Source organism: Gallus gallus, chromosome 15 (genome assembly GCF_016699485.2).
Source record: "Gallus gallus isolate bGalGal1 chromosome 15, bGalGal1.mat.broiler.GRCg7b, whole genome shotgun sequence".
Taxonomy (NCBI): Eukaryota; Metazoa; Chordata; class Aves; order Galliformes; family Phasianidae; genus Gallus; species Gallus gallus.
Window position 1 is genome coordinate 8,447,863 of NC_052546.1, and position 25,779 is coordinate 8,473,641.

At 41.1% G+C, this 25,779-nt stretch overlaps 1 protein-coding gene across 1 annotated transcript; it reads right to left on the reverse strand.

Moving 5' to 3' along the window:
* Window positions 1-951: 951 nt before the first annotated feature.
* On the reverse strand, window positions 952-14,632 carry UPB1 (beta-ureidopropionase 1). The gene is made up of 10 exons (XM_415242.8): window positions 14,503-14,632; window positions 13,834-14,005; window positions 12,241-12,328; window positions 11,379-11,473; window positions 10,418-10,579; window positions 6,813-6,982; window positions 5,334-5,415; window positions 4,601-4,643; window positions 3,283-3,437; window positions 952-1,194 (listed from the first exon to the last, which is right to left on the reverse strand). The coding sequence occupies exons 1-10, from the start codon at window positions 14,601-14,603 to the stop codon at window positions 1,111-1,113; spliced, it is 1,152 nt and encodes a 383-aa protein (XP_415242.1). The 5' UTR covers window positions 14,604-14,632; the 3' UTR covers window positions 952-1,110.
* Between the last annotated feature and the right edge of the window lie 11,147 nt (window positions 14,633-25,779).

Sequence of the window (25,779 nt, forward strand, 5' to 3'; positions counted from 1 at the left end):
TTATTCACTGGTTTATTATGAAAAGCGTTGGAACATCTTTAGAGGGCATATTATATACTTAACTGGCTTAAATGGTTATTTGGATTTCTCCTTTTTAGGAGATCAAATATTTGATTCAGATATAAATTAGTAACTACTAAGCTGTAAATCGTATTCCTTCTGTACTTCCTGAATGCCTACTCCATCACTTAAGCTCTGCAAAACAAACTTTCAGTATACACTAAGAGCCTAGAATAGTCCATGCATTGTTATTAACTATAACGACTAATAGCATCTCTGTGGCTTCCCATTCACAAAGGAAAGTATGCAACTGCACCAGCCTTGCTTGTGCTTGAGCTAGTGCTTCCATTTTTGCCTCACAGCACAGCACTAAGCTGCTGTGGCATCTGCCTTCAGCCCTGCTTTTGGACCCTGAAGGAGCCCATCCAAGGCAGTGGTCCAACTATGGCTGAAATACATATAGTGTGATAGGAAACACAAAGAGCCAAAGTGATGATGGTTTACAGGACACAGATCTCCAAACAGCTAGGACATGTATGGGATGTTATTTAGCTCTAGCAGAACTGCATTTAATGGGCGGCAATTATAAACAAACAAACAAAAAACCCAACCAAAAACCACGAAAACAGTTTATACATACATACAATCATTAAGATTGGAAAAGACCTCTAAGATCATCCTGTCTGTGTCTCCTTTCTCCTTGATTTATGCATTTGGGTAAAGCGTATAAACTGGTAAGCAGAAGCAAACAGACATAGCCAATTCAACATATTAAAAAGCATATGTAAAATTGTTTTTTATCTCCCCTCCATCAAACTGCAACTCCATACACAATACTGGATAAATGCCATCACCGTTCTGTACTGATGTATTCTTCATCGAATATAGTTCTAATAAGGAACAGAGGTTTGGAATCTTTAGTGTAAACAAAAAAGAACTAACAAACAGAACCCAGTTTTTAATGATTTTACTTTACACAGTTTTGAGCCCTACTATTTGCAGAGAATTAGAATAACATGAAAATAACAACTTGTAATTTGTAGTAAATCAATGCCAGGTTGTACCTTTTCATTTGCTATGTACCATTTGGTTGTGTTGAGCTGATCTCTCTTACTCTCTGATTATGTTGGGTGTAAAACAAGGCTGGACTGCTTCAGCAAGCTTGTCTGCATACATTTCAAATCTACCAGTCATCTGGAAAAGGAAATCAAAGCTTCAGTTCTGTGAGCTATGGAAGTACATCTATAAAAAAGCAATATCTACCACATGTTGGTTCCTTAATGTAGGCATATTATCTAACTGACTTAAATAGTAAGATGATAATTCAGTCAAAAAGCAAACCCTCCAAGGTGAAAGTCCTTCAAGTCTGCTGACTGAAGGCTATGTTTTAACATCCTGGATAGCTGAAAGCTGAAGGTGAAAACCAGGCTCATCAACAGCATTCACTTTTAAGTCAGTTATGTCAAGGATAGAAAAGGAGCGTACCTGCAATTATGTCTTTGTATGATGTCCTTGACTACTGATTCACCCAACTGCCAGCACTAAGTGTGCACATGTGTCACCGAGGGGATCTGGTTTACACTCAGTTCATCCCTTAATAGCACGAAATATTGTTGATTTGGAAGATGCAATAAGCTAGGATACTGAGATACAGCACTTTGCATTCTGTTATCCAAGTGCACAGTCTGCAATGTGAACTGCTTCTTTCTTGCCAGCACGTAATGAGGACAACCTGTATAACTGTTTTGTTGCCAATAAATCTTACACTGATGTGCTACTGATGTCCCATTCAGGTTTCATTGGATGTAGATAGCAGATAATGGGACAAGTTACATAAGTGCCTACGCACTACAAAAGGTTTTCTGCAGTGGACAAATGATGATTTTGTACTTCCTCATTCTCCTCATATCAAAGCACTCTCTCTGTCTTGGCCACAAATGAGAGGAAAACGATATCGATATCCCCTGTCATATAAGCAAAAGCCACAGCTATGCCTCACGTGCCAAAAGACCAATGATAGTAATGCACACCATCAACAGAAAACTGTAATGTGCTGAAAGCACAACAACTGAATTAAAAATACAAATACAAACATTCTATACAAGACAGCTAAAGGTCAGTGCTTTGCTTTTACTGCTTTTACTGCTTTATTTCCCCCCTAATCAATACAATTTCTTTTGTTTGGATGTCCCTACAGTGCTCCATATGCTGACACATTACATCTCTGCTCTGCAAAGATGGCTTAAGATTTCAGTGGTAAAGCAGAACTAAATAAATGCCTGCATGGCTCAGAAGCCTGGGGATTTCACAGCACAATGGAAATCCATTAGGCCAACCACCACATGCCTACCACACACCTGCAAAACATCACATGCAATTCTGTACAGAAAAGCTCTTTTCCATTTAATGCCCATACACAGATGAGCAGCACTCACAGAGAAATTTGGCTCTAGATAAGAAATGATTAACAAAAACATCAACATTGTTTGCAAATCATTATCTACTTTAAATAGTTGAGGCAAGAACTACTTGAATGAGCACTGCTGCTGCTGGAGGTACCCCAAATTCATAGAACCACAGAACCATCAAGGACGGAAAAGTCCTCCAAGATCCTCTAGTCCAACCGTCCTCCTACCACCAACCTGATCCAAGTTAGCTTTGGCTGAGAATTCAAACCATCTAAACCTTGTTAAATCACGTAGAAAGGCTTGCAATTGCCTTGATCTGGTTGAGATTAATTCAAAAGCATGTCAAGGAAACTAGGCTTCTTTTTTCCTCTGCAGCATGTGCACGTTCCCAAATCCAGAAAGTTATCACCGTCAGATTTTTGCACATTCATATGTATACAAAAGTCACTACAGCTGACAAGAAAGGCCCGTAAGAATATAAACAGCTCCACATAAGGTCAGATCAAAGGTCCATCTCAATTCACTGGCAAATGTTTATGTACATTGCATAAGAAAACTGCATATATTTCCCCTATTGGTCCTCAGAGCTTCTGGCAATCAGCTCCTGAGGACCAAAGGGGAAGCTCTTCATTTCATGGCTGTTGCCCTAGTTTCCTTGAATTTGGTTATCCCCTTTCTGTATCCATTTATACCTTTATCCTCCACAACATCCTCCAAAACATTCAATTAGTTCCACAGTTTAAGCTGTGGGTTGCTGAAGAAAGGCTGCCTTTTAACAGTTGTAATACTACACGACTGCTAGGAAAGCTTGTTTGCTGTAATATCATACAAAAATTGTTCTTAAAAACAGGCATTTCTTTATTATTGGGCTTACCTTAAAATTCCATTTGTCACTGACTTGTCTGCAAAGATTTAGATCCATCTCTACAACAAGAAGTCCATCCCGAGTACGAGAGAGTCCTGGGGTCCTGCTGCCATCTGGTGCAGCTACATAACTTGAGCCATAGAAATGGCCCAAGTCATGGTGTGCTTAAAGAAAGTTTAATAAGTATGTAATGTTTGCAAATAACTACACAACTTCACATGCTAGTACTAGTACCCATAGTACTTGGTTCACTTTCCTGTGGTTGTCCCTTTGCAGTGCTTTAAGCAATATCTCATCCCAAGCAGTTTACAGCATGACCCTAAGATAGCTGCAAGATTGACCATTAGTTATGTTACATGCACAGTACAGCTTGCAAATCTATCAAACAAATATAAAAAAAAACCTAACTGCATTGCTTCTAAATAATGCATGATGCTTTCCCATTACTAAGCCGCCGCACTAAATGCCTAAATAAATAAAAAATGAAAGCAAGAATTTAATTGAATGCTAATTGTCAAATCATAAACTTCCAAAACAGTCACAGATGCACACACTCAATTTTTAATACAAAACCAGAGGTGAAAGCATGGAAATCTGAGGCAGGAAACAATTATACTTCATACTGTACAGCTCCAAACTGTGCAAACCATCAGCCACACACACTGCACCACTGTGTAATGGATATCACCAACCCTGATGCAGCCACATCTCTTTCTTACTTATTAATTATTATCAGTTGGGGTTTTTTTTTGGTTGTTGTTGGTTTTTTTGGTTTTTTTGTTTGTTTGTTTGTTTGTTTCTCAACCAGTCCTTACTTGGAAGTTATGTAAAAGAGAATAGAATTGGCCAGGAATATTTCTCCATGGAAAACCATTCAGACCTCAGTTTTTCACCAGCCATGACACAGATGTTGCTCTCAGGTCTCTCTCATGTAATTATGAGCTTTTCTTTAACCCCCAACAGATTTATGAATAGGGGCAAAATGGCTTGGCAGGTGATGCAGGCTGGTGCTATTAAGGTTTATAATCCTAAACCTGTACAACAGGTTAATTTGTGGGATTTCTGCCTTCCAGTCCTACAGTATTGCCTTGACTCCCAAACTTAGCCCTCTGCAAAAATGTAGGAACCTCATGTAGGAACTGGTGACCACATATCATGGTACCACCACCTTTAATTGAAAGTGCTTCTCCTCTACAGCTTACAAAACAGCAGTCTGAAGTATGGCTAACATAGCTGTGAGGGGATAGACAATTCTAAGAGAGCTCCCATCCTTCAGACTCTACACAACAAGTCATTAGCAAGCACTGCATGCCATTTCTGAACATACCTTTTCCACCATCCCCAGAAGTAAAGGCGTTCTTGTAGTACTCCTGTGAACAAGAAGGAATCCATAGGTGGCAGTATAGATTCATTTCATTCGAGAAAACCTCGCTGGTCTACCACATCTACTGAGGAAATTTATATGCATCTATAAAGACGTTCCTGGCTATCTAAAGTGAGCCATCGGAGGGGCCTAGTTTCTATGGTGGAACTAGAGACCAGTACATGTTTGTACCACTGCCTGTTGTTCACACGTGTTGGGAAACATGCCTCATCACAACTCTCAGAAGGGCAAAAGAAGAAACATTCAATTAATCACACTCTTACAGGTGACAGAATGTGACAAAGGTGTTTGCATAACTGCAGGAACAAGTATGGATTTCTGCAAAGAGCCTTATAAAAGAACACAGGATATTTGGATGAATCCAAAGGCAGGAATGACCTGTCGTTTGCAATATTATTTCTGATTACAGCATTTCTGTGTCCAGAAGGAGGTAGGACCTAGGTAACAGCAAACAGCAGTGAGCCCTGACTTGAGGGTATGTCAGTAGAAGTAGACTGCCAGCAACAAGGCAGCTCTCAGTCACTGTACCACAGCTCCTCTTCACATTAAAAACACTGAGAGAAGGGGCCTTACACAGCAGAGGAATCCAGGTGTTCTCATGCTGTTCATTACCTTCAGCTGAATTACGCCATTACACCAAAATACTTGGATTATGAACTGAAATAAAGATACGTACCGTTCCCACTCTGTTGATGGGACACGTAAAGCAGTGGTTAGCTATGGCAGCATTCCGTGCTTCAATTGGCCACAGGGACTCGCTGCAATACACAGAAAAGAAGGCTGGTATTCACTGCCCCCTGCAGAGCTAGACTGAGATTATGTGCACAGCATTGCATATTTTCTGTCAAAAAAGCCAAGGTTAGCTACTGAGACCGAACCTACTCAATAATTTACATTAAATTTACAGAAAACCAAGAACTGAGAAATAAGGAATAAAACAGCTCCTTCTCTTTCACAAGCCTCCGCCTATTTTCCAACAGGTGCTTCATTTCTGACTGATGTTTAGAATGGAAATAGTCCTCTTTTTATTAAATAGTTTGATACACAGTTATCAGACTGGTTAACAGGAGGTCTGAAACTACTCAGAGCTCCAAAACAAAGGTGATGCCTTCATTATACTCCTGAGAGCAGGTACCTGCCAGATTCTGAGCACTGAGACAAGGTGCAGGCTACTCAAGGTGCAAGTGCCTGTCATTAAACTCCCAGTCAGACTCAAGAATCTTACTTGAGAAGGTCATGGGGCTGATTGAAAGGAGTTGCTTTATTGCCTTTTTTCTCATTTGCTTTGAGTCTGGCAGACAGCTCTTCTAAGAAAAAGGGATTTTATTGAAAAGCTCCAGCAAATTACAATTTCACAGAAGAAATCAGATAGGAAGAAAAGGCCACAGACGAGAAGCTACCCCTTGAGACAGTTTTCTACATAGGTCTCAAGAGTCCTCTTCCTGCAATAAAAATTATGCGCTTAAAAACAATCAAGTGAAAGCCAATAATTAGGAGAGCCTGAAGCACCCGGAGTACCAATCAAGGGCTGCATGACGACAGGGTAATCTCTATTTGCTCTCCTCCTAATGGGATGTAAGTAGTCAAACATCACAAACATTATTCTAGTAGTGAAATGAATGCCCCAAAAGCATTGTGCATTCATTGAACTCTTTTCAAAGGACATTTTCAAATATTACGCAGCCTAAGTGAGATCCTATCTTTCACATTAAAAATTACCAAGGGCAGTTTCAATGACAGACAACGAAGACTATTTGATGCCATGCTTATTGGCTTCCAGGTGAAGGATGCATAATCACCTGGCCAGCCAAATGTGACTGTAAATTACTACAGCCTGTCATAAGAGAAAAATATTATGTAGCCAATCTAAATGTTAGCTTTCAGAAGACCAGCTGGATGCTGGTTAACTATCTCAGAGACCAAACACATACAGATGTGCAACTAAAGTACTGGAAAGGAACCAGTGACTGCAAACGGATCGATAGACCAAAATCCCAGATGGAGAAGAATGCAGAATCCTTCATGAAGGCAGAACAAGGAGGTGCTATTTCTGATTCCAAGCCCTCTGCAAAGTGCCCCTGAGATCCCAGTGAGGGGCTCTGAAATTCAGATAAATGAGAAATTATGTAACAGCCTAAAGCAGCTTGTCTGTCACCTGAGTGTCCCAATGGTGGCTGAAGGGTTGAAGATGATCTCTGCTCCATTCAAACTGTACATGAGCCAGTTCAGGGGGTGATGGCGCCCGAAGCAGATATTCACAGCAATTGTTCCAAACTGTGTCTGAAATACTGGGTGCCCCATATTTCCTTCCATGTAATAAGTAGACTAGGAAAAAATATAAATAAATACGTAAATAAATGGATCCAAAATCAAAGGCAGACTTCTTAAAAAAAAAAAAGAGCAACCTCCAACATTGCTTTGATACATCACAGTTTCCAGTCACCAGCTTCAAGTTATAAGACCATAAGCAAGGACAGGACTTTTCATTTGGTACTCACTGCAATGAGTAGTCAGTAAGAAGTGTCTCTAAGATCTACTGAGATCCAATTCAAGGCCCTTTCTGCCTCCCTTCATAGTACACCCTCAGCACTGTCTGACTCACACATCAAACTAGAAGCACTACAGAATTCTACAGAACCAACCCACATATTGCCAAACTTGAGGTACATCTCTTAGGAGCTCTCACCACATAACAAAATCTTCCTAAGTCGTTTCAATCCTCTGAAGTCTCATTAGAAAGAGAGGAGATACGCTCTGTTTAAAGAACAAGGCATTTTTTTTTTTTACTTTCATCTGTTACGTAATGACACACAACATTTCTATGAATAGCCTAGGCAATATCAGTGTATGGCTAGGATTACTTATTTACATTTCCTATATGACAATCGCTAACAGGTGGTTGGGAAGAACTACCAGGAAAATCACAGAATAAATCCACAGAACACTCCTTAAAGAAACTGGAGCCAATTGCTGGCTTAAAAGATCTCATTTACCATATGCTGCAAACTTCTGTCTTATAACATCAAACATTCCCATACGGTAAGATATGCACCAATTCCTGTAAAAGGCATTGGTGAAGGCAAGGGTAGGGCATCATTAACAGCTATCAAGAGAGACAAACTCAAAAGGAAACCTGCAGAAACAGACACAGGGGAAAGGTACGTGTGGAGTTACTGAAAGCTGCCTGCTTAGTGCACAGTGGTAATAAAAAACCCAAGAAAATCTCAGGCATCTGAAATGTAGAAGAAAACACAGCATTGCTGGTTTACATGAATTCTCTGTGCCCACAGCTTGAGTAGGCTGGGCAGTTGCAGTGCTTCCATCTCAGTGAGGATATATTAGAGATGGAATAAGCGAAGTTGCCTGAAATGACGAAGGGGATGGATGGCACAGCTGCCTTTTGAGGAGCAACTAGAAAAGGCTGTGCCTCTTTGATCTGCAGACAGAAGGCTGAGGGTGATTATGAATGAGATTTACAGCTCCACAAAGGCAGCGGATAAGAGGAATACAGAAATCCCAGAAGAGCAGCAGCAGCCACTGAAATAACACTCGTATCTGATTTAAACCAAAATAATTACTTTTAAGCAGCTGGCAGCACACTTTTAGAATGTGCTTCTACCAGTTTGTGAAAGCAAAGAGCGTCAGCAGATTCAGAAGGGATTAGGCACTGATAAAAGATCCACAGACAGATAAGGAACAGGAATAGACAGGATCACTCCATCTAACACCCCTAATACAACATCTGTGGATACTGGAAATGTTGAAGGGGCCAGTTATTGCTAACAGCATCCCTTCGTGATGATGTCAGAGACAGCAAAGCAAGTATATAATCCAATAGTTTGACACAGTGAGGTGTGGCTCTTACCATACAAGAAAGGTGCACTGTAAAACAGTTCTTATTGAGACTGTCTACTGTACCAACTGCTGCCAAACTGGTATTGAAGGGAACTGAAACACAACATCTGACCCAACATGAGTAAGCACAGTTACTGCCAGGGAACAACCAGGGTCTCATCTGAGTGTGAGAGAATGGCATGATGGAAGTGGTGAAGAGTCACGTTCTGCAGGAAAGGTGGGCCAGAGGCTCACTCTGCCCAGTAAGTGGGACAGGCTCTGATTTCTTATCAGCCCTCATGAAATCACGCAGCCCCTTGGGCACAGATTTCATCTCTTTTCATGTGCTTACAGAGCATGCCATGTGCTGGGCACTCACGTAATCCTCTCTCAAAACAATTCTGTCGATTGAATACATTTCCATTTTTTTCTTCTATTCTCAGTTTTCCTTTATTACAAGAGGAGAAGAAAAACAAAAATGTTATTGCTTCGGGAATTCATCAGCTCTTATTCTTTATTCTCCACCAGAGGTCACAATCATCTCCACAGCAACAAACCGTGGTGTCTCAAGAAGGATTGATTTTTGTTTATTTATATGTCCTCCCACACACGGCAGAATAGGTTAGAGACCGATCTCTTTCCCCCATCCATTTAGTTCTCACTGATTCACCAAGGATGATCTTAACAAGGATCCTTTCCCAATCTGCTCTACAGAGACAAGCCATAAAAAAAAAATCATTTCAAATTCAAACCTTCCTTGGGGGTTAGCTTTGTTGATAAAGAACAAAACATCAAAATAACAGCGCTGAGCATAATCTTTCCCCATTGTCTCATCTGTTGCTAAAATTCCTCTATCAGATTTGCTCAGCTCAAAAGAAAATGGACTTAATGCGCTTCTAACAAGAAATGTTGAATCATAGTGCACTGGCAATATAATAGATTGCTTTGTGATAATTCTTTAATGTAGAATTATGCAAAACACTCAGTGAAACTGTATTTATACTTCATGTGGAAAAGTAAAAGCAGTTTTTAACTTTTAAAATAACTTTCAAAATAAGTAAGTCTCGATTCTGAAGCCTCAGCCTCGTGCACTCAGACAGGCAACAACAGCAGCTGTAAGCACACACATAGCAGGACTTTGAAGGAGGGGCTCTGTTCATCACTCACTTTAGCTGACAAGGAGAGATGAAGTGAGGTAAGCCAATGCATTTGTAGATTTTTGGTTAATTTTTAATCCTGATCTTTCTTCTGATGACTCAATGGATGGATAGACTCATTTCAGATCAGTCAGGTTCTTTCGACATTGCCTTCACCAGGTTAGTTTCTGAAGCTGATTCTGGTGAAGAGCCTCAAAAACTCGTGTGGGCTTCAGTGGAAGTAATGTGATAAGTGAACAGAAGTTGCCATAAACCAGAAATGAAACAAAAAATGTAATGAATTAAGAGATTCCACTGAAAGAAACTGAATAACCACAAAAGAACTGCGATTTCCATGACAACTTCAGAGAGAATGAGAGATCAAGACCATACTTCATGAACCATGAAACAAATGCTGTCCAAATTAAAGCAAGTTTGACATGCTTACAAGGAAAAACTGAGCCAACCACGCACAGCTAACATAAAGAAGCTGTGATTAAAAAAAAAGTTTATTTTTAAAGGATCCTGAATTTTTTTGTGGTTTCCATGAGGCAAAGAGGAGTGTATCGCACAGATTCAATGTTTGTGCGTTAATAGTCATCGCACTCTACTTCCGATAAATTATCTTCATATATTTTTACCCGAGGAAAAAACAATGTGATGTTCAGCAAACCACATTTTCTAGAACTGATGTCACACTTCCTGCCAATAGGACTGATACAATACATGGTGACACAAAACGGGAGCTGCAGGGTAAGACCAGATTGACAGTCACACTACTGCACCTTACCTCATTGAAATCTCCAACTCGTGGGATGTGATTTTTCCTGCTTTTGCCAAGGATAGCTCCTGAGTTAGAAATGACCACTGCAGTATTCCACAGAGTTCCTCCATGTATTTCATCTCGCTCCAGGATTGGAGATACCACAACCATATCATACTTCTTTGCCAGCTGCACAAAAGAACACAATTCCTCTATTACACGCAAGTCTGCAGTAATTAATTATTTTCACTTGTGGTTCATAAAGAAGCATTAAAATAAGTTTTCATCTTGTGCATTGCTTTGACCATTCTGAAGTGCTCATGCTAAACCCAGGCCAGCATGCCAGGATTGTCATAGCTTCCTTCATCAAAGATAGATACATCAGAGTGAGCTTTCCACCTGAATCCTTCAGCTAGAAATACAAAGTACCACGTGCTCAATGCATCCTAACTACAACGCTCAAGCCATGGAGCTGAATTGAATCCATTCACAGGTTCAATGGGAGATTGATCCCACTCCCATTCTTTCATTCTTGTATTCATTTAACACCACAGCTAGCTGAAAACTATTCTGAAAAGACAGAGAGATTTCAAACACTGCTACATATGCAAGGTTAATGTTACAGAACATAGGTGCAAGTAAGACACGGCACCCTCTGACTGCCAGTTTATTAGCACATTGTCACCTTCCCTTCAAACCTCTTTTTGTATTTATCCAAATTAAAAACATCTGGATGGAAAAAAATGTGTAACATTCAGGAACAGTTAAATAGGCAATTTCATGTACCTCCCATGGTAAAAGGCAAATTAGTTTAAAAAAGAAATACTGAACACAGCTGTGGTTGTCCACATCTTGACAAAGAAGGTGAAAACTGATTTCAGAGTATTACAGATTTCTCACAGTTAAAGAAGAAATCTAACCTAATCAGTAGTGGTTATGGATGGATGGGGAAGCTGGGGAGGGTTTGGGGGCCATTTGTTCGTTTTACCTCTTGACAGAACTTTGTTGTTAGCCCATCCTCTGCTGACTCAGCAAATTCAGTCCAGGGAAGCTTCTCCCTTGTACAAAAAGCAAAGGGCATGGCTGGAAAACAGGAGTGCATGGCAAAATTCATAAGAGTGTTCACATCGCTCAAGAAATACAGAGGTGTTTCTGTTTCCATGAACACAGATAAAAATCAGGCACTTCCAAATGATTCAACTGTTTTCTTTGTTTAAAGGAAAAAGCTATTTAAAAATATTTTTAGCAAAGATGAGGAGCTTTGGACCCACACAGACCAAAGCAGAAGAGAAACAATGCGCTCAGTGAAGACAGTCTCACTGGAAGTAAAGATGCAAAATAAACCCCTGTCATCAGAGTACACTTTTGTGAATAACCCGTTTTCACAATTTAGACCTTCATTTTCATTCTGGCCTCCAGAACCCACTTAGCCTCAAGAACTCTGCTTTAATTAAAATTAGATCTATTTATTAATTTTTTAAAGTATCTGTCTAGATGAAACGAAGTTTTAGAAGGAAGAATATGAGGAAAAGATCACAAAGGGTAACATGATGCATGCCTATAAATATCACCATTGTAGCAAATCCAGTCTTCAGCACAACAGACTTCACGGATATACTCTATATAGTTCTGCCAACAAAGATTCTTTGTTTTTTGGAGTTTTTTTTTGTTTGTTTTGTTTTGTTTTTTGTATTCCTTTTCTTTCAGAAATCAGACCAGCAACATTCAACTGTTACACTGGGAAGATGTCTTCTGTTTGCTTAAAAGACATAAATCCAGTACAGGATACCTGCTGAAACAGAAGGAATGTGACCTCTGACAATCTACAAAGAATCACAGCAAATACTCACTCCAAGCCTCCTGGAAACAAATGATGTTGACCCCGCACATTGCAGCTACTTCCACAATCTCCTCAATCCGTCTGTGCAGTGCAGCCACCTAATTGCAAGAAGCATCATGCTATAAAAAAAAATCTTATAATGTAACTCACTTATGCAGTAATATCCTGGTTTCACAAACTTTGTTCATGTTGTTATTATTTTTATATTGTTCTATACTTAGTCCCTTTGCTTTCAGAGGGAATAAGTCAAGAAGTCAACATTCCTAAGAGAATCGGGATCTAAAGAGCTGGATGTAGATTTTTTTCTAAAGCATTTAGATGCTGAAAATAGAAAGAGCCAGCTACTAGAATCCCAGTTCCATGGTTACAACACCTAAATATATGGCACTTCATCGCTGACTGCCTAGTAAATGGGTAAAGATCTGAAAAGGATCAGCAAAAAATGTATTTTTATTGGTCACTGTAAACAGTGCAGAAGAGTGTTATGTAAATCTGTATTCAAAGTCGAGTACTCAGAAACTGAAAACAGGAGGTAAGGACAGCCAGTTTCTGCAGTTCTCTTTGAATCCTGCTGACACACATGGATCTCGGACACTCTCTATGAGTTATTAACTCCAAACTATTTTTTCAGTCCCTCTATCCTAAGAGTTAAGTAGATCATTACCAAGAAAAAACATCAAAGCACTTATTAATTAGTCAAAACACACTGTTTCAAACTGTTCTTTTCTTTCAGTCTTCTTGTTAAAGATAAGCATAGGTGGTGTGCTTTGTGTTGAATTGTGTTTCATGTGTCAAACAAGTGAATACCACACAAGCCAGCAGTGACCTACAAACTCAACAGCTGTGCAGCTATTCAAATAGTTACCTACTTGTTGCCAATGGAAAATCATTTACAAAACTGGTACCTTTTTCATAGATGCTACAAAGAATCCACAAACATGATCCACATCCCAAATTATCTGTTTGCTTTCATGACATGCAGTCTTTCCAAAACAAATTGCCTTGCAGATGTTCTGTCCTATCAGTGGACAAAACTATTACCCCATGAGATTTACAGATGTAGTATTTTCCTTTAATTTCTCTTTGTATGCATCATCTCCATGCATATTTCATGTCCATGATGTCGGTCAACATGTGTTAACATTTGGTTTACTGCTGGACAAAGAATAATTCATGAAGACTTATTATACCATATTTGCTCTAATGGATTTTCCTATAAGGGAACGCTTTCCAATTAAAACAAGTACAGCACTGTGGTTTCCATGGGTTGCCACCTCTTTTGGTTTCAAAACCAATGGCTTTGGTTTTAAACCATTTTTTTTGTTTCATTTTAGAGGCAATGGCTTTTCATTTACAACATCTGTGATTAAATATTTAGCTTTGGAAAAACTGCATGCAGGTTGGGCAGTTCACTAGGTAAACACAACAGGAGAGATGGTTCTGAGAAACAATAGAGCTGCATGGGTCACTCCAGTTTCTTACAGTGTGCTGTACTGAGATAGCGATGGGTCCTATTCTGCCAGACAGACAGCAGACCTTTTGTGATGGAGCTGTAATATCAACATGCAGTAAAAGAAGAGGGACGTGCAAACAGCCTGAGTACCTGCACTGCCACAGCTGTGTCAGTGGGAAGAGGAATTTTGTTCTGCACCAGCCCTACTCGAACAATACGCGGCCTTCTCAGCTGCTCTGGAGCAGCATCAAATCCATAGCCCTGTAGTTCGAAATCTCTCTCTTGAGCAGATGATAGAGCAGCCACTGGCAAGCTAAGTTTTCTGGATTGAAGATGAAACAAAGACATTTCAAGATAAGATGCACTCCTTTTCTGCAATGCAACAGACCAAAACGATAGCAAATGTCACCTCGCCCTGTGGAGACATTGCTGTTCCAAGCTCCCATGTCACACAGCTGTCAGATATGGGAAGTCAGGCAGCAGCCAGCTTGTGTGCGACCTCAGCTCCACGGCAGCAAACTCTCCGCCTTTCCCTCCATAACTGTGCTTTCCAGACATTGCTGTTTACTACAGAAATCAAGGAGCGCACGCACGCAGACCTCTCTGCCTACCCCTGTGGGTTACATGCGCTTTCCCAACCTGTTTTCCCTCACATCAAACCCCCACTTTTAGAATCATAGAATCACTAAGGCTGGAAAAGACCTCTCAGATTACATTACCTCACCACAGGGTCACCCTTCTTCCTCCCTTCAGCCCACCCACCCACTCTCAACACTGCCTCCCCCCCGGCCCCCAGACTGCCCATCCCCAGCAGCACACCTCGTCTCACCCCCATAGAGGATGCGCTTCACCTCGGCCAGGTCCTGAGGTGGGATGTACCTCTCCAGGCACAACTCCAGTGACTCCAGCTCTCCCGCCATGGCCTGGCTGTTGGGCACATGCAGAGGCCGTTGGGCACGCAGGCCCTTGGACTTTACCCTTGCTGGGTCCTGGTGGCCACTCCCCTTTCTCCTCAGCCTCCTCACTATGGCGGCCCAGGCTCACAGCACTGGGGGCTGCCGGGGGGGGTTGGTGCCCTCAGGTTGTCCAGTGGTTAAACCTGAGATGCCCCAAAGGGTTAAAGAACCGTGGATGCGGTCGTGCCAGGCCACTTCTCACTTCTGGGGCAGCTCCACAGCCTCAGAAATAACTAACCTAAAAGGAGAACATCTTTAGGAGCTTTTTATGACGACAGCATCCAACAAAAAGGCTTAGGAATAGGAAGGAGATCATAAAATGACAATAGTTTTCACGGATGTGTGCGTGCCCATTTTAGTTGCAGTGAGACTCTGATCGTGAGCCAGGAGTAAAAAATAATTTTGCCCTCAAGATGGATTTGAGACCAAATGCCATCAGAAAATCATCCCCAAACCACAGTTAATGTCCAGTAAAGGCTAGAATACGTTAAAGCCTGGATCTAAGAGAAGAAAAGAGCATCTGAAGAGAAACTGCATGTGCCCCACAGTCACCCTGCTTCTACCCGTTGTCTCCACTGCAGCACAGGCCATTGCATCTCCTTCAAAATGTTACTGAAATGCAGAATATTGGTGCTTCTTTGACTGAAAATAACAGCTACCAAGCCCAGGAATGGGCCACACACATCTAGACACATCACACTGATTTTAAGCACTGTTTTATGAATCTTCTAGAGGATATAACAACGTCCAGCACTACACATCTTGCTGTGCTCAGTTAAACATTAAGCCCTTTAGGCCAAAAAAAGAATGTCATGGAGAGAGTGTCTAATATTTAACTTTAAGCAGAAAGTGCACGGGGACAGTCAGGTGTCATCACAGCATTCTGAGATGTGACTGTGCCTTTTTTAACCCAAACAGTGCAGCGATGCTTATGGTGCAAAGGGCATCACATGCTGCCATGTGAGGGATGGTGCTCCTTGAGGCAGAAGGCCTTGAGGAGAGTCTTTCGGTCTTTGGGGGCATTTCCAAGATCAGCTAAAATTAGGGGTGACAGCATATTACAGTACAATAGCAGTGAATATGAAAGAGAAGAAATGGCATCATTTGAAAGGAAGGATCTTTAAAAAAGCCTGGATAATTAGTCTGTTATGTCAGCATTTGTCCTGTAGTCATTGGTGTAGTGTTGGGTCTATTTTTGTGACCAAGGTCCTGCAAACCTCTTCTTAGTGATGACTTTCCTGTCCCAAACATACTTCTGCAGAGCAACAATAAGCACTGACTGACAGTTACATGGCGTTTTCCATTTGATGATCCTAATTGGCCCATTTTAAGGGTATGTATCAGTAACATTTTGTTCTCTTCGTGGCTGGCAGATCTTTAAACATTACAGAATGAGATATCAATGCAAAAAATCAGGGAAATTAGGAAACCAAATTAAGTTTATTTCCCTATCAGCATACTCAGGATGTCAGCTAACAAATAAAGCATTTCTGGAGATTCGTAGAAACAAACAGAAGGGCCTGGGTTTCTTTGGGAACCATTCAAATTCTTTTCAGCCTGGACTGCAAATTAAAAGAAAAAAAAACAGCAGGTCTATTTTGTATCCAGCTCCTGAAGGAGGTCACATAACTGAACTTTTCTCTTCAAGCTTCTATTCTTAGTGTGAACTTTCACTGACTTGTTTGTTTGTAATTTGTTAAAGCGTGCTACATGTAGGAAATGGACTTCAGGGCAATAAAACTGAAGCCCCTGAAAAGAATACTCATGAACAGTCGAGATCTGAAAAAACAGTACATTTCCTGTGCGCCGTATCAACCATCCTGCAACAACACAGCCCAGTCCAGACTGCGTGAACAGGAAATGACAAGCCTAGAATTACTAATAATGATGAAAGGAGATCAGGCTATTCCATAGGGACTACGCATATATAAAGGTATAATTCCAGCCAACACAATAAACCTTCAAAGCACGAAATGCTAATGTTCATCAGGAAAGTAACCTAATAAAGGAAGATGCCTTTCGTATCCCAGACAAAGCATATTAGAGAGCTTGGATCTAAATCTGAATGTTCCACCTCAGTCATTGCAATTATCTGCTAAGTATGATGCTTGAATCCAGATCTCAATTTTGGTGCTGACTTCTTCAAATCTCTGTATTTAAACTTCTTCCCAGTGCTGCATTACCAGGACCAAGGAATTACTTTGCAAAAAAACAATGCTGAACCTTTTAGCATGAAGTCAGCCTATGAGTAATTGGTTTGGAGGAAAACGCATTTTGAGGATCAGAAACATTTTTTGAAAGAAGGGAAAATTCCTACGAAACACTTCATCTCTGTTTGCCCTCAGGGTGGTCCACAAGGTCAAGCAAGGATTTCGGGACCACACGGGTGTGATGTGTACAGAAAGAAGTTTGTCTGTGCTTCTGTGATGGAGTCCCGTGTTGCACAGTTACCATCTCAGAGTTAAAACTGGGTTTGATAACACTGGATAATACGCTCTGTGCTGTAAGACTGTTCCCAAGAGTTCCTGTAAAACCCCACAATAGCACCCTGGCATTAGTCAGAAGCACTCTGGAGGATGAATTTAAAAGCCAAATATCTAAAGTTCAGGCTGAAGCTGGGAAAGACCCAAGAAAAGACTTAAACAAACAAAGTGTAACCCAAGATAGGAGTAAAGGCTAAACAGCATCACATATCAGAGCCAGTAGGCAGGACTGAGAAACAATTTCCTTTCTAAGTTTGCAATATGTACATATACTCTCTTGGAAGCGCTCAGCTTTTTACAAACTGTGCTAATATCATGCAAATCATGTTTCCAGACACTTTCTTCTGCTGTCATTCCTTCAAATGGGTCACAGAAAGCTCCCCAGGGTAGCAAAATAAATAAATAGTGTCCCTAATGCAATAAGGGGACAATCTGTCTCAGACCGTGCCTGGGGTCATGCTGTTTGTTCATAACACCTACCAAGGGATTTAGGTGGACGTGGATCCAGGCATGTCCTGCAAGGCCACATGATATTGATGGCCTGCCTAAACTTGCTTTCGAGACACTGCAACATTCTTCAAAATGACCTTCCTTTCCTCGTGATCACAAAATAAATGACCGAGTTGTACTGCAAAAAAGATCTCTACGTTGCTTGTCCTCAAACACAGATCCCTTTGGTTTATATAGAAAGCAATTATCTTCAGAGATACCTGATTCAAAACATGTCAAATGCAAGTAACAGGCCATAAAGGGTAATTAGTAAGGTTGTAAGAAAGGAAACCTAAAATACAGGGTGAGGGGACATGCTAGCTTCATGCTACTTAATACACAGCTACAGGAAGGAGGGCAGTTGGTAAACCTCCTTGCTGTCCTGCTTTGGGTTATACACAGATACAGACAAGATGTAGGCGTGCTGTAGTGTTGGAAAATCAGAATTCTCTGTTTTGAAGTCACTCATTTGTACCAGGATTTCTTACTACTAACATTACTTTTTGGCTTTGCTTTTTGTTTTGCAGGGGGATAACGGGGCTGGGGGAGCCTTACACTGTTCAAACACAAAGAAGTCTTTTACTGATTCAACTTAAATCTTTAGCAGTACTCTTACCAGTTTTAGAAATGGGCCTGCATGCATATTTAATTCAAAATGGAGAGCAGGATTTTGATATGGACAAAAAAGTAGGGTCTGCATTTGGATTCTCCTGCCTTTCCCGTGGACTAACAAAGCCATAGGTACAGTCACCTATGGAGCAGGAGAGCCAAAGTATAAACCTCATGCAGTTGGCCTCGTCATCTGCTCTTGGCTTCCTGCCATTCTGAAGGCTGGTTAAGGGGAAGTGGCTGAAGAATGGAGGAAGTTCATTGTTGAAAAATACGTTTTGTCTGCTCTCTGGCATGCCTGGGACCAAAGGAGTCCCTAACCAACCCCTTGTCTGCAGAGCAAAATGTAGGTTTGCAGTCATTTTGCTCACCTCCTTCCTTTCGATTCAACACAAAAAGATCAGCTCGCAGTTATTACAGTTAACCTACGTTTGAAGAGTCCTTCTGTTGTTAGCACTGTTGTCTTTTTATCAAGAAACACTCTGCTTGCTTGCTTGGACTAAATCACACCTGGAAATGCATCTGTAAACTAGAAGAGAATCACAAATCGACCACTTTGGCTAATGAAAAAATTTCATTCTACCCTGTAATATGTCTGTCTCCCTGGCACACAGGAAGTGCATTAAAGAGATAATAAACACTCATGGAACACATTTAATGACCTAACATTTAAGAGCAGCACCCTCGTTCATTACTGTAACTTTCTGCTAAATTGTCACCATCAAGATTGCTCATGGGCTCAAAAGGTCAGTGTTATTTTTGCTGTTGAAATCACAGAGTCTGGGAAACAACAGTGTGTAAATTGCTGATAAACTGGAACAAAGACGGAGGAGAAAAACACTGAGCATGTAAGAATGCAAGTAAACCAGCAGGAAAGGAGGGGAGGGGAAGAATCTCACGGACAGTTTATTAAAAGAACAAAAGAATAAAATCTGGTGCATTTGTTTTCCACTGGTGCAGGAAGCCCGGTCTTTAAGCACCTACTATAAATAGAGTGCTCTAATCCTTCATCAAAGCGGGTAGTAGCCTGCAACCAAATGAATGAATTTTAGGTATAATCTGGGAAGAGGAAGATGCCACTCCCCTCATAGTAGAAAAATCTTTGTCTAAATTCTTACAGAAATTAGTTATTTCCTAGAGTAAAAGAGCTGGGGAGACAAAGCAAGGCCTGGAACTTGATGTTTGACACTGCAAGATCCTCAGCAAGAATACTGTCAGAGAATGGAATGAGCAGTCATCTAAATTAGGATCGAATGACCAGTTTTTGAGAAAGATGAATTTGAATCTACTGCATGGCAAACCTGAAAATCCCCACGGAGTTCCCTTCTGAGTGCAGGCTGCATGTGAATTCCATACACCTTGGAAAAAGTGTTCAATAGGGTTGATAGGGATACCATACAGAAAACAATGGGAACAAAAGGACAATCTTCAGTCATTTAGTTGTCTATCAAGGGGGTGAATGGAAAGTAATCCCAAATATTCACCTCAGAGCCATCCAAGGTAAAAACAAAGGTGGAATACAGGAGACTTACACTGCCCTTGAGAAAAAAAAAAACAATGAAAAGAATTTCAGGAAAAAGAATGTAAATTGTTATTAGATGGCCTCAAAGCCTGAACTCTTATAGGCGAGCAGCTCTGGCTAAAAGTTTGGCCAAATGATTCAGTAGTTTGAATTGTGCAGGCTTGGGTTTGATGCTATTCGAATGAACTCAATGAGGAAATTTGTTTAACTTGCCCACTGAACTGGATGCTTAATGGGTGAATTCTAGGATAGGCACTGAATATTCTTCTAGCAGGTCAAGCCCTGTAAAGAGCAGTCAGTAAGGAGTGGGAAAAGTGGCTTCAGCTAAATTTGTCCCATGAGTTGATGCATACTACCCATCAGCCAGGAACCCAGACTCAAGATTTTAGGCATTCAGAAGCTTTATGTCCAGGGTCACACATTGACACTCAGTTTGCAAACTTCCACTTCAAAATAACTTGATCTACTTTGAAATTTACTTCCGAGTAAACAGCTTCTTGTTCCACAATGGGAGTAGGCATACATAGTGCTAATCAGAGGCAATATTCCACTTGAACTGCAAACTTTACTTCAATCCAAATCAGTTGCCCAGTGTAAACAAGTGCTTTCTTCAGAGAAGTGGGAAGATTACAAGCACGACAAGTTTTAAGGGCAGCTCATGGAAGGGAGATTGTGAGGCCTCAATGGCACATTTGTGTAAGGAAGGCCAGTATCTCTGGCTCACAGCAACATGTGAAATCAGGAAGATAGTTGCAGCTGCATTTGGCAGAAAAACAGTAGTAGCCTAAGCCTGACACTATAAATGATGGTTATTGAACCAGCGTCCTCATGAAAAAGCTAGATGTTGGCAAAAGGGCATGAGGAAGACAAAACAGAAGCTTAATTAGCTTAACAGGAAAGCAAAAATCTCCTAGATAAAAGGAAGAGAGCCATTTCTGAGCCAAGTACTTAAAGGGTTCTCAGACCTTCCCAGGCCAAAGAGTGTGTGTGTGTAATGCTGACTTCCTTCCAGCTCTGTCTGTGCCAGAAATAACTCTTCAATGGAGTATATCTCATTAGTGTACCTTTTACCAAGCCATTATTTCGAAAGAAAGCGATACTTGCTGCTGACACGCTGCTGGCAAATGAGGAAGAAGGAAGCTGCTTTTATGAAGAGTGTAGGACATTCCTCCGTCCCTCTGCCCAAACACATACATGTTTGCTGACTTGTAATGGCATGAGCTAAAAAGCTAAAAATTGTATTGAAAAAAATAATGATGAGAGAAAGAAAGAGGCAGAGAAAATCTGCAGTGACCAATGAGAGTTGACTGGCCTCTTCAAGACTAAAAGGTACCTTCAGCATCTTTCAAAGACCCTTTTGCAGCTTGTACTGCTGATACTGTCTTTCAAGTCATTATGTTCTTAGCCACAGAAGGGTGAACCTGGAGCCATCTACTATGAATGTCACATAACACCCTGAAACTTGGCCATCTGGGTTGTAAGTACAGAACTTACACATTGCCTGAAGATAATACACAACTCTTCACCCAAGAGAGGCACTGAGAGAAACATACAAAACATACTGCCTATCTGCTTGTGCATCCATCCACCAACTGGCTGTGGTTTGCCTGATGCACTCCAGTTCAGGATCTGAGCTTTAATTTAGGAATAAAAGTGCATTTCTATCTTCCACGGTTTCAAAGAAAATAATCCACCCATGAACAGAACAGAGCAGCTGAAATAGTATCTGCTGAAGTCTGTAAAGAACTGAAATGAAAGATCTGAGAAGCTATGTTCCACCTAGGTATCTCACTGGGCTGCAAAACTCTGAGTGGCTTTATGAAGAAAAAATAAAATAAAAAGTGCATGTTAACTATTCCATTGTTAGACAGCAGTCTAGGGAGACTGGAGACTAGAAACACAAAAGCTAATGGAAGGAGAAAGAAGGAAAGGAAGAGACTGCAGAGGATTTACTGGTAGACGTAACTTTCCTGCTGAGCAAAAACTAGTATAGCAGTAATTACCAAGGAAATCGCTAATAGCAGCTCTAGACCAACTAGATTCCATACAGGACCTTTGGTCCAGCCTCACAGAGGAGAATTCCGTGTGTCTATAGTGAATTTATAGTCCCAACTATCATTAAATATGGAATTTATTCTTTTCCTGGAATGAGTGGGACACTCCTCCCACAGCCAAAAAGAGGGGATTTTATCTTTTTTCTTGTAGACAGAAGTCACCCCACACACAGTGCGCTGCATGCGTATAGCTGTTTCCTGAAATATTTCAACATTTGTTTTCCTTAGATTATTTGTGTCCACAGCCACCAGCTGGTCTGTGTCAAAGCCGATATATTCAACATATTATTCCATTATCCTATTAGGTTGAACATGTCCTTCCTCCCATGAGTGCTGTTAAGATATCATTCTTATATAAAAGAGAGAACTTTAGTCCCACTGTCACCTCTTTTCTCCTTCAGAATCAGGCACTATCCTCAGTGATCAAATGACTTTTTTGCCCATTCTGACACTGTGTTCACATATGTAAGAAATGATACCTGGGCATTTAACATCCAGCTCTCTCAACAAACAAGCTCCATACGTACATCAAATGCAGGCAAAAACAAAGGCTCTGAAGCCTTGAAAAGACAACGCATGATGATTTCTTTTTTCAAATGACACTCTTCTGTATTATGTTATTGGACTCTCATTTGAAACCATCACTTCTCTTCCATCAAGACAGCACTCATTTCCCAAACTGCCCTCTCAAAATGTCTTGAAAAACATCTCAAATTCTGGTCAATGACATTTCAGCTAAGGAAACAGTCACCTTCAAGTTTTCTTCTGCGGGCTCTTCATGCCCCTGGGAATGGGAGAGCAAAAATTCCTGGCTGGTTTCCACGACCTCTGGGACTGAACATTCCTTGCTCGAAGAGCCTTCCCAACCTCTACACAAGCTATGATTAAGACCACTAGTGTCAGCAAGGATTAGTCAAAAAATGCAGTTTTAAAATTTGATAGGAGTAGGAAGGCGCTAAGGAAGTGAGATAAAGCAGAGAGCAAGCAGCAATGGGAATGGAGGCAACCAACCAACACACAAATGTGCCCATGTCAAATATATGTAGGATCACCTGTGGGAACACTTAAAATCACAGGCAGTGACATGAACACTAGCTCTTGCTTCTCTCCTCTCCAGAACAAGGGAACTTTCTCCTTTTTACATCCTAGAAAGAAATGTATTTTGGAAACAACACATATCCCGCTTCATTTGCCTGCCTGGAGATTTCCAGTTACCCCACACCGTACTTTTTCACAGGATCTCAGAAGTAACTGGTGGGGCACTGAACATTCCCACAGTCACATGAACAGGAGAGAAATGCAACATGTTTCCTGGACAGATCATGAGCAATATGCAGTCTCCTCGTAGAGGGAAGAAAGAAGAGAACAGGGAATGAAAGAGTAGCAGAGGTGTGTGAAGGATAACTGGGGCATGCATATATAGAGAGCTGAGATAGTACACTGCCCCATAAGTCACTAGCAAACACTAGCATAACAAATCCAATCTAGCAGATCAGACTGGTTAATCATAGCCATTGGTGACAATAAAGGAGCCTTTTTTTTTTTTTCTTCACTGATGGTGGCAGAAAAAAAGGCACTACTTGTCAAAAGGCAATGCTACAACATCTTCCCCCTACATGTATTAGACTTGATTCATTCTCCAGAGCAGAAAGGAGCCTGCAAAGGCTCCACACCCATGTTTTACTACCTATTTACTCACCTCTCACATCTTTTGTTCCATAGAAAACAGTAGTTAGTCACTCACAAACATGTTGACACAGTTCATTTCCTCCTGGTCCCAGCATAATGGCAACCACTAGCATCAGCTCAGCTCCAGGCACTGGATAATAAAAAACAGAACAAAAAATTGTATCAAGCCATATTGTACCTTCAGAAGCCTTTCTAACACAGCACCCTCCTCCTATGTTAATCAGAAAATCAAGGAAGGACACATAATGGTTACCTACCCATCCATCTACCTCTCCTCACTCTTACTCATCAGAAAAGCAACAGGTGCTTCAAGCAGAGACTCAGACATGCAAGGAGGGTCCATTTACCCTCTTCAAGAGGCACCAAAAACCAGAAGCGTCCCAGAAATTTCTTTCTGCATTTCTTTCTGCTACTACTGCGTCCTCTCTAGGTATAGTTTTTATGGCCTTTTAACATAAGGGCTATATGTTCTCCCTAGGGAGGTATGCTGCCGTAGGTAAAAATTAACAGACATGCAACTAAAACATAGAAAGTGCATGAATAAATCGACATCAGGGCAGTGTGGAAGAGGCTAATATTAGTACACTGGGAGTGGATCATGTTTTACAGATGATGGCAGAGGGGCTTTTAAAGATCTTTTTGCTGAGAAGCTGTCACTGAGAGTAGTGTTTCCCAGCAGAGGAGAGCAGCACTGGTGCTGCTATTGTGGGATGGGCCAGTTGTTATGGGATGCCAGAATGTCTCTCAAAATGTGCTGTGGCTCAGATCACGCCCAGCCTCCTTGCTAATACACTGGGATACCGTTTTTCATTTCCTTCCTTGCTGGATTGCTATTGTCACTATAAATCCAGATGTTTGTGCTTTGGGAGGGAAGAAGCAATTATACCAAAGGGGTGCTCAGCACTGCAAACCAACGTTGAGTTCGGCTGTGGTCCTCAGGAATTGCAACACTTCTGAGATTCACTCAGCCCTTGCATTCCTTGTACAAAAACACAATGCCCTAATTGTCACATGTGCTGGTTCATGCTATCTCTGCTCTTCCTGTTCACGTTGTGTTTAATTTCATGTTAACTACTACAGTTCCTCAAAGCTTCCTTCTCATGCAGTGTAATTTTCCACTGTAAGCAAGCACTCTTTAGAAACCAGCACCAAACTACCTGGAGAGCTTTGTGCACACAAAGCTGCAGGCTCTGGTTCAGAAGCTCTCCCCAAGGCCAGAAGCAAAATCTTAGCAGAAGGATTCCTCCCTTCTTATAGGTACAAAGAACCATTCTCTGGTGGTGTTGAGTCACAAGATCTTGAATTACCAGTCTTAGAAGGATGTTTACGTGCAACACAATGATTTAGCAAAATGATGCAATAAAAAAGTGAGAGGATCAGCAATATTATTTGGTCTCTTTTGAAAAAAAGAAAAAGCCCTCAGATTGACCATGGCTTCAAAATGTTAGAGGCAAGACCGTGGAGCCATAGATTACTGCACAGAAGCTGGGGAGAGCAATCAGGGTTGCCTGCAAGTGCTCTTCGTAATGTTGTGCAGTTTAACCCAGCTATCACGAAGATGGATGAATGTAGCATGTACGTGTATTGCTGCCTGCAACCAACAATGGCTCAATTTGGGCAGAGGGAAAGATGACAGGCTGCAATTTGCAAATAATTGGTATGCCTGTGGCCTTTCTTCACCTTTCCATCTCCTCATGCATTAGAGGCAAAACATTCACATGCCAGGCAATAAAGCCCATCCCATTTTAGACCTTCTCATCCCATTTTTTCCTCCTGTTCTGATTTGCCTGCGATTGAACTTGATTCATCCATATATACTTACTCTCTATCTATGCCCTCAGCTACTTCCATACACCCAAACAAAACTGAAACGACTGCCATTTTGTCTTTCAGCTGCCTGCTCAAAATCCACAGCTTCCATGTGGTCTGGATAAACTCAGACTCATTGTTAGACTGATGCTTATTGTTTCTGTTGCTTCTTTGTCTTATTTCTATGGCCAATTCAAGTATTTATTTTTTATACTGCATTCTCTTTCGGTTCGTTCAATGTGCACAGCTGCTAGCATAGCAAGGGCCAAAGCAAGACACATTTAAGGAGATCATTTCCTTTCTTGTATGCAGAGAGCTCAGTTTAACCCATGGAAAATGTCTCTTTGATGGTGCAGCACCAATCTAACACAGGAAGCACCACAGCAGCTGCTGTTGGGCCTTTGCAGAGAACTGTAGCACAGCATTTTCAGGTCATGCTGCAGACTGTTCTGACACATCATCTCGCTGTTCAACCCATGACAAAT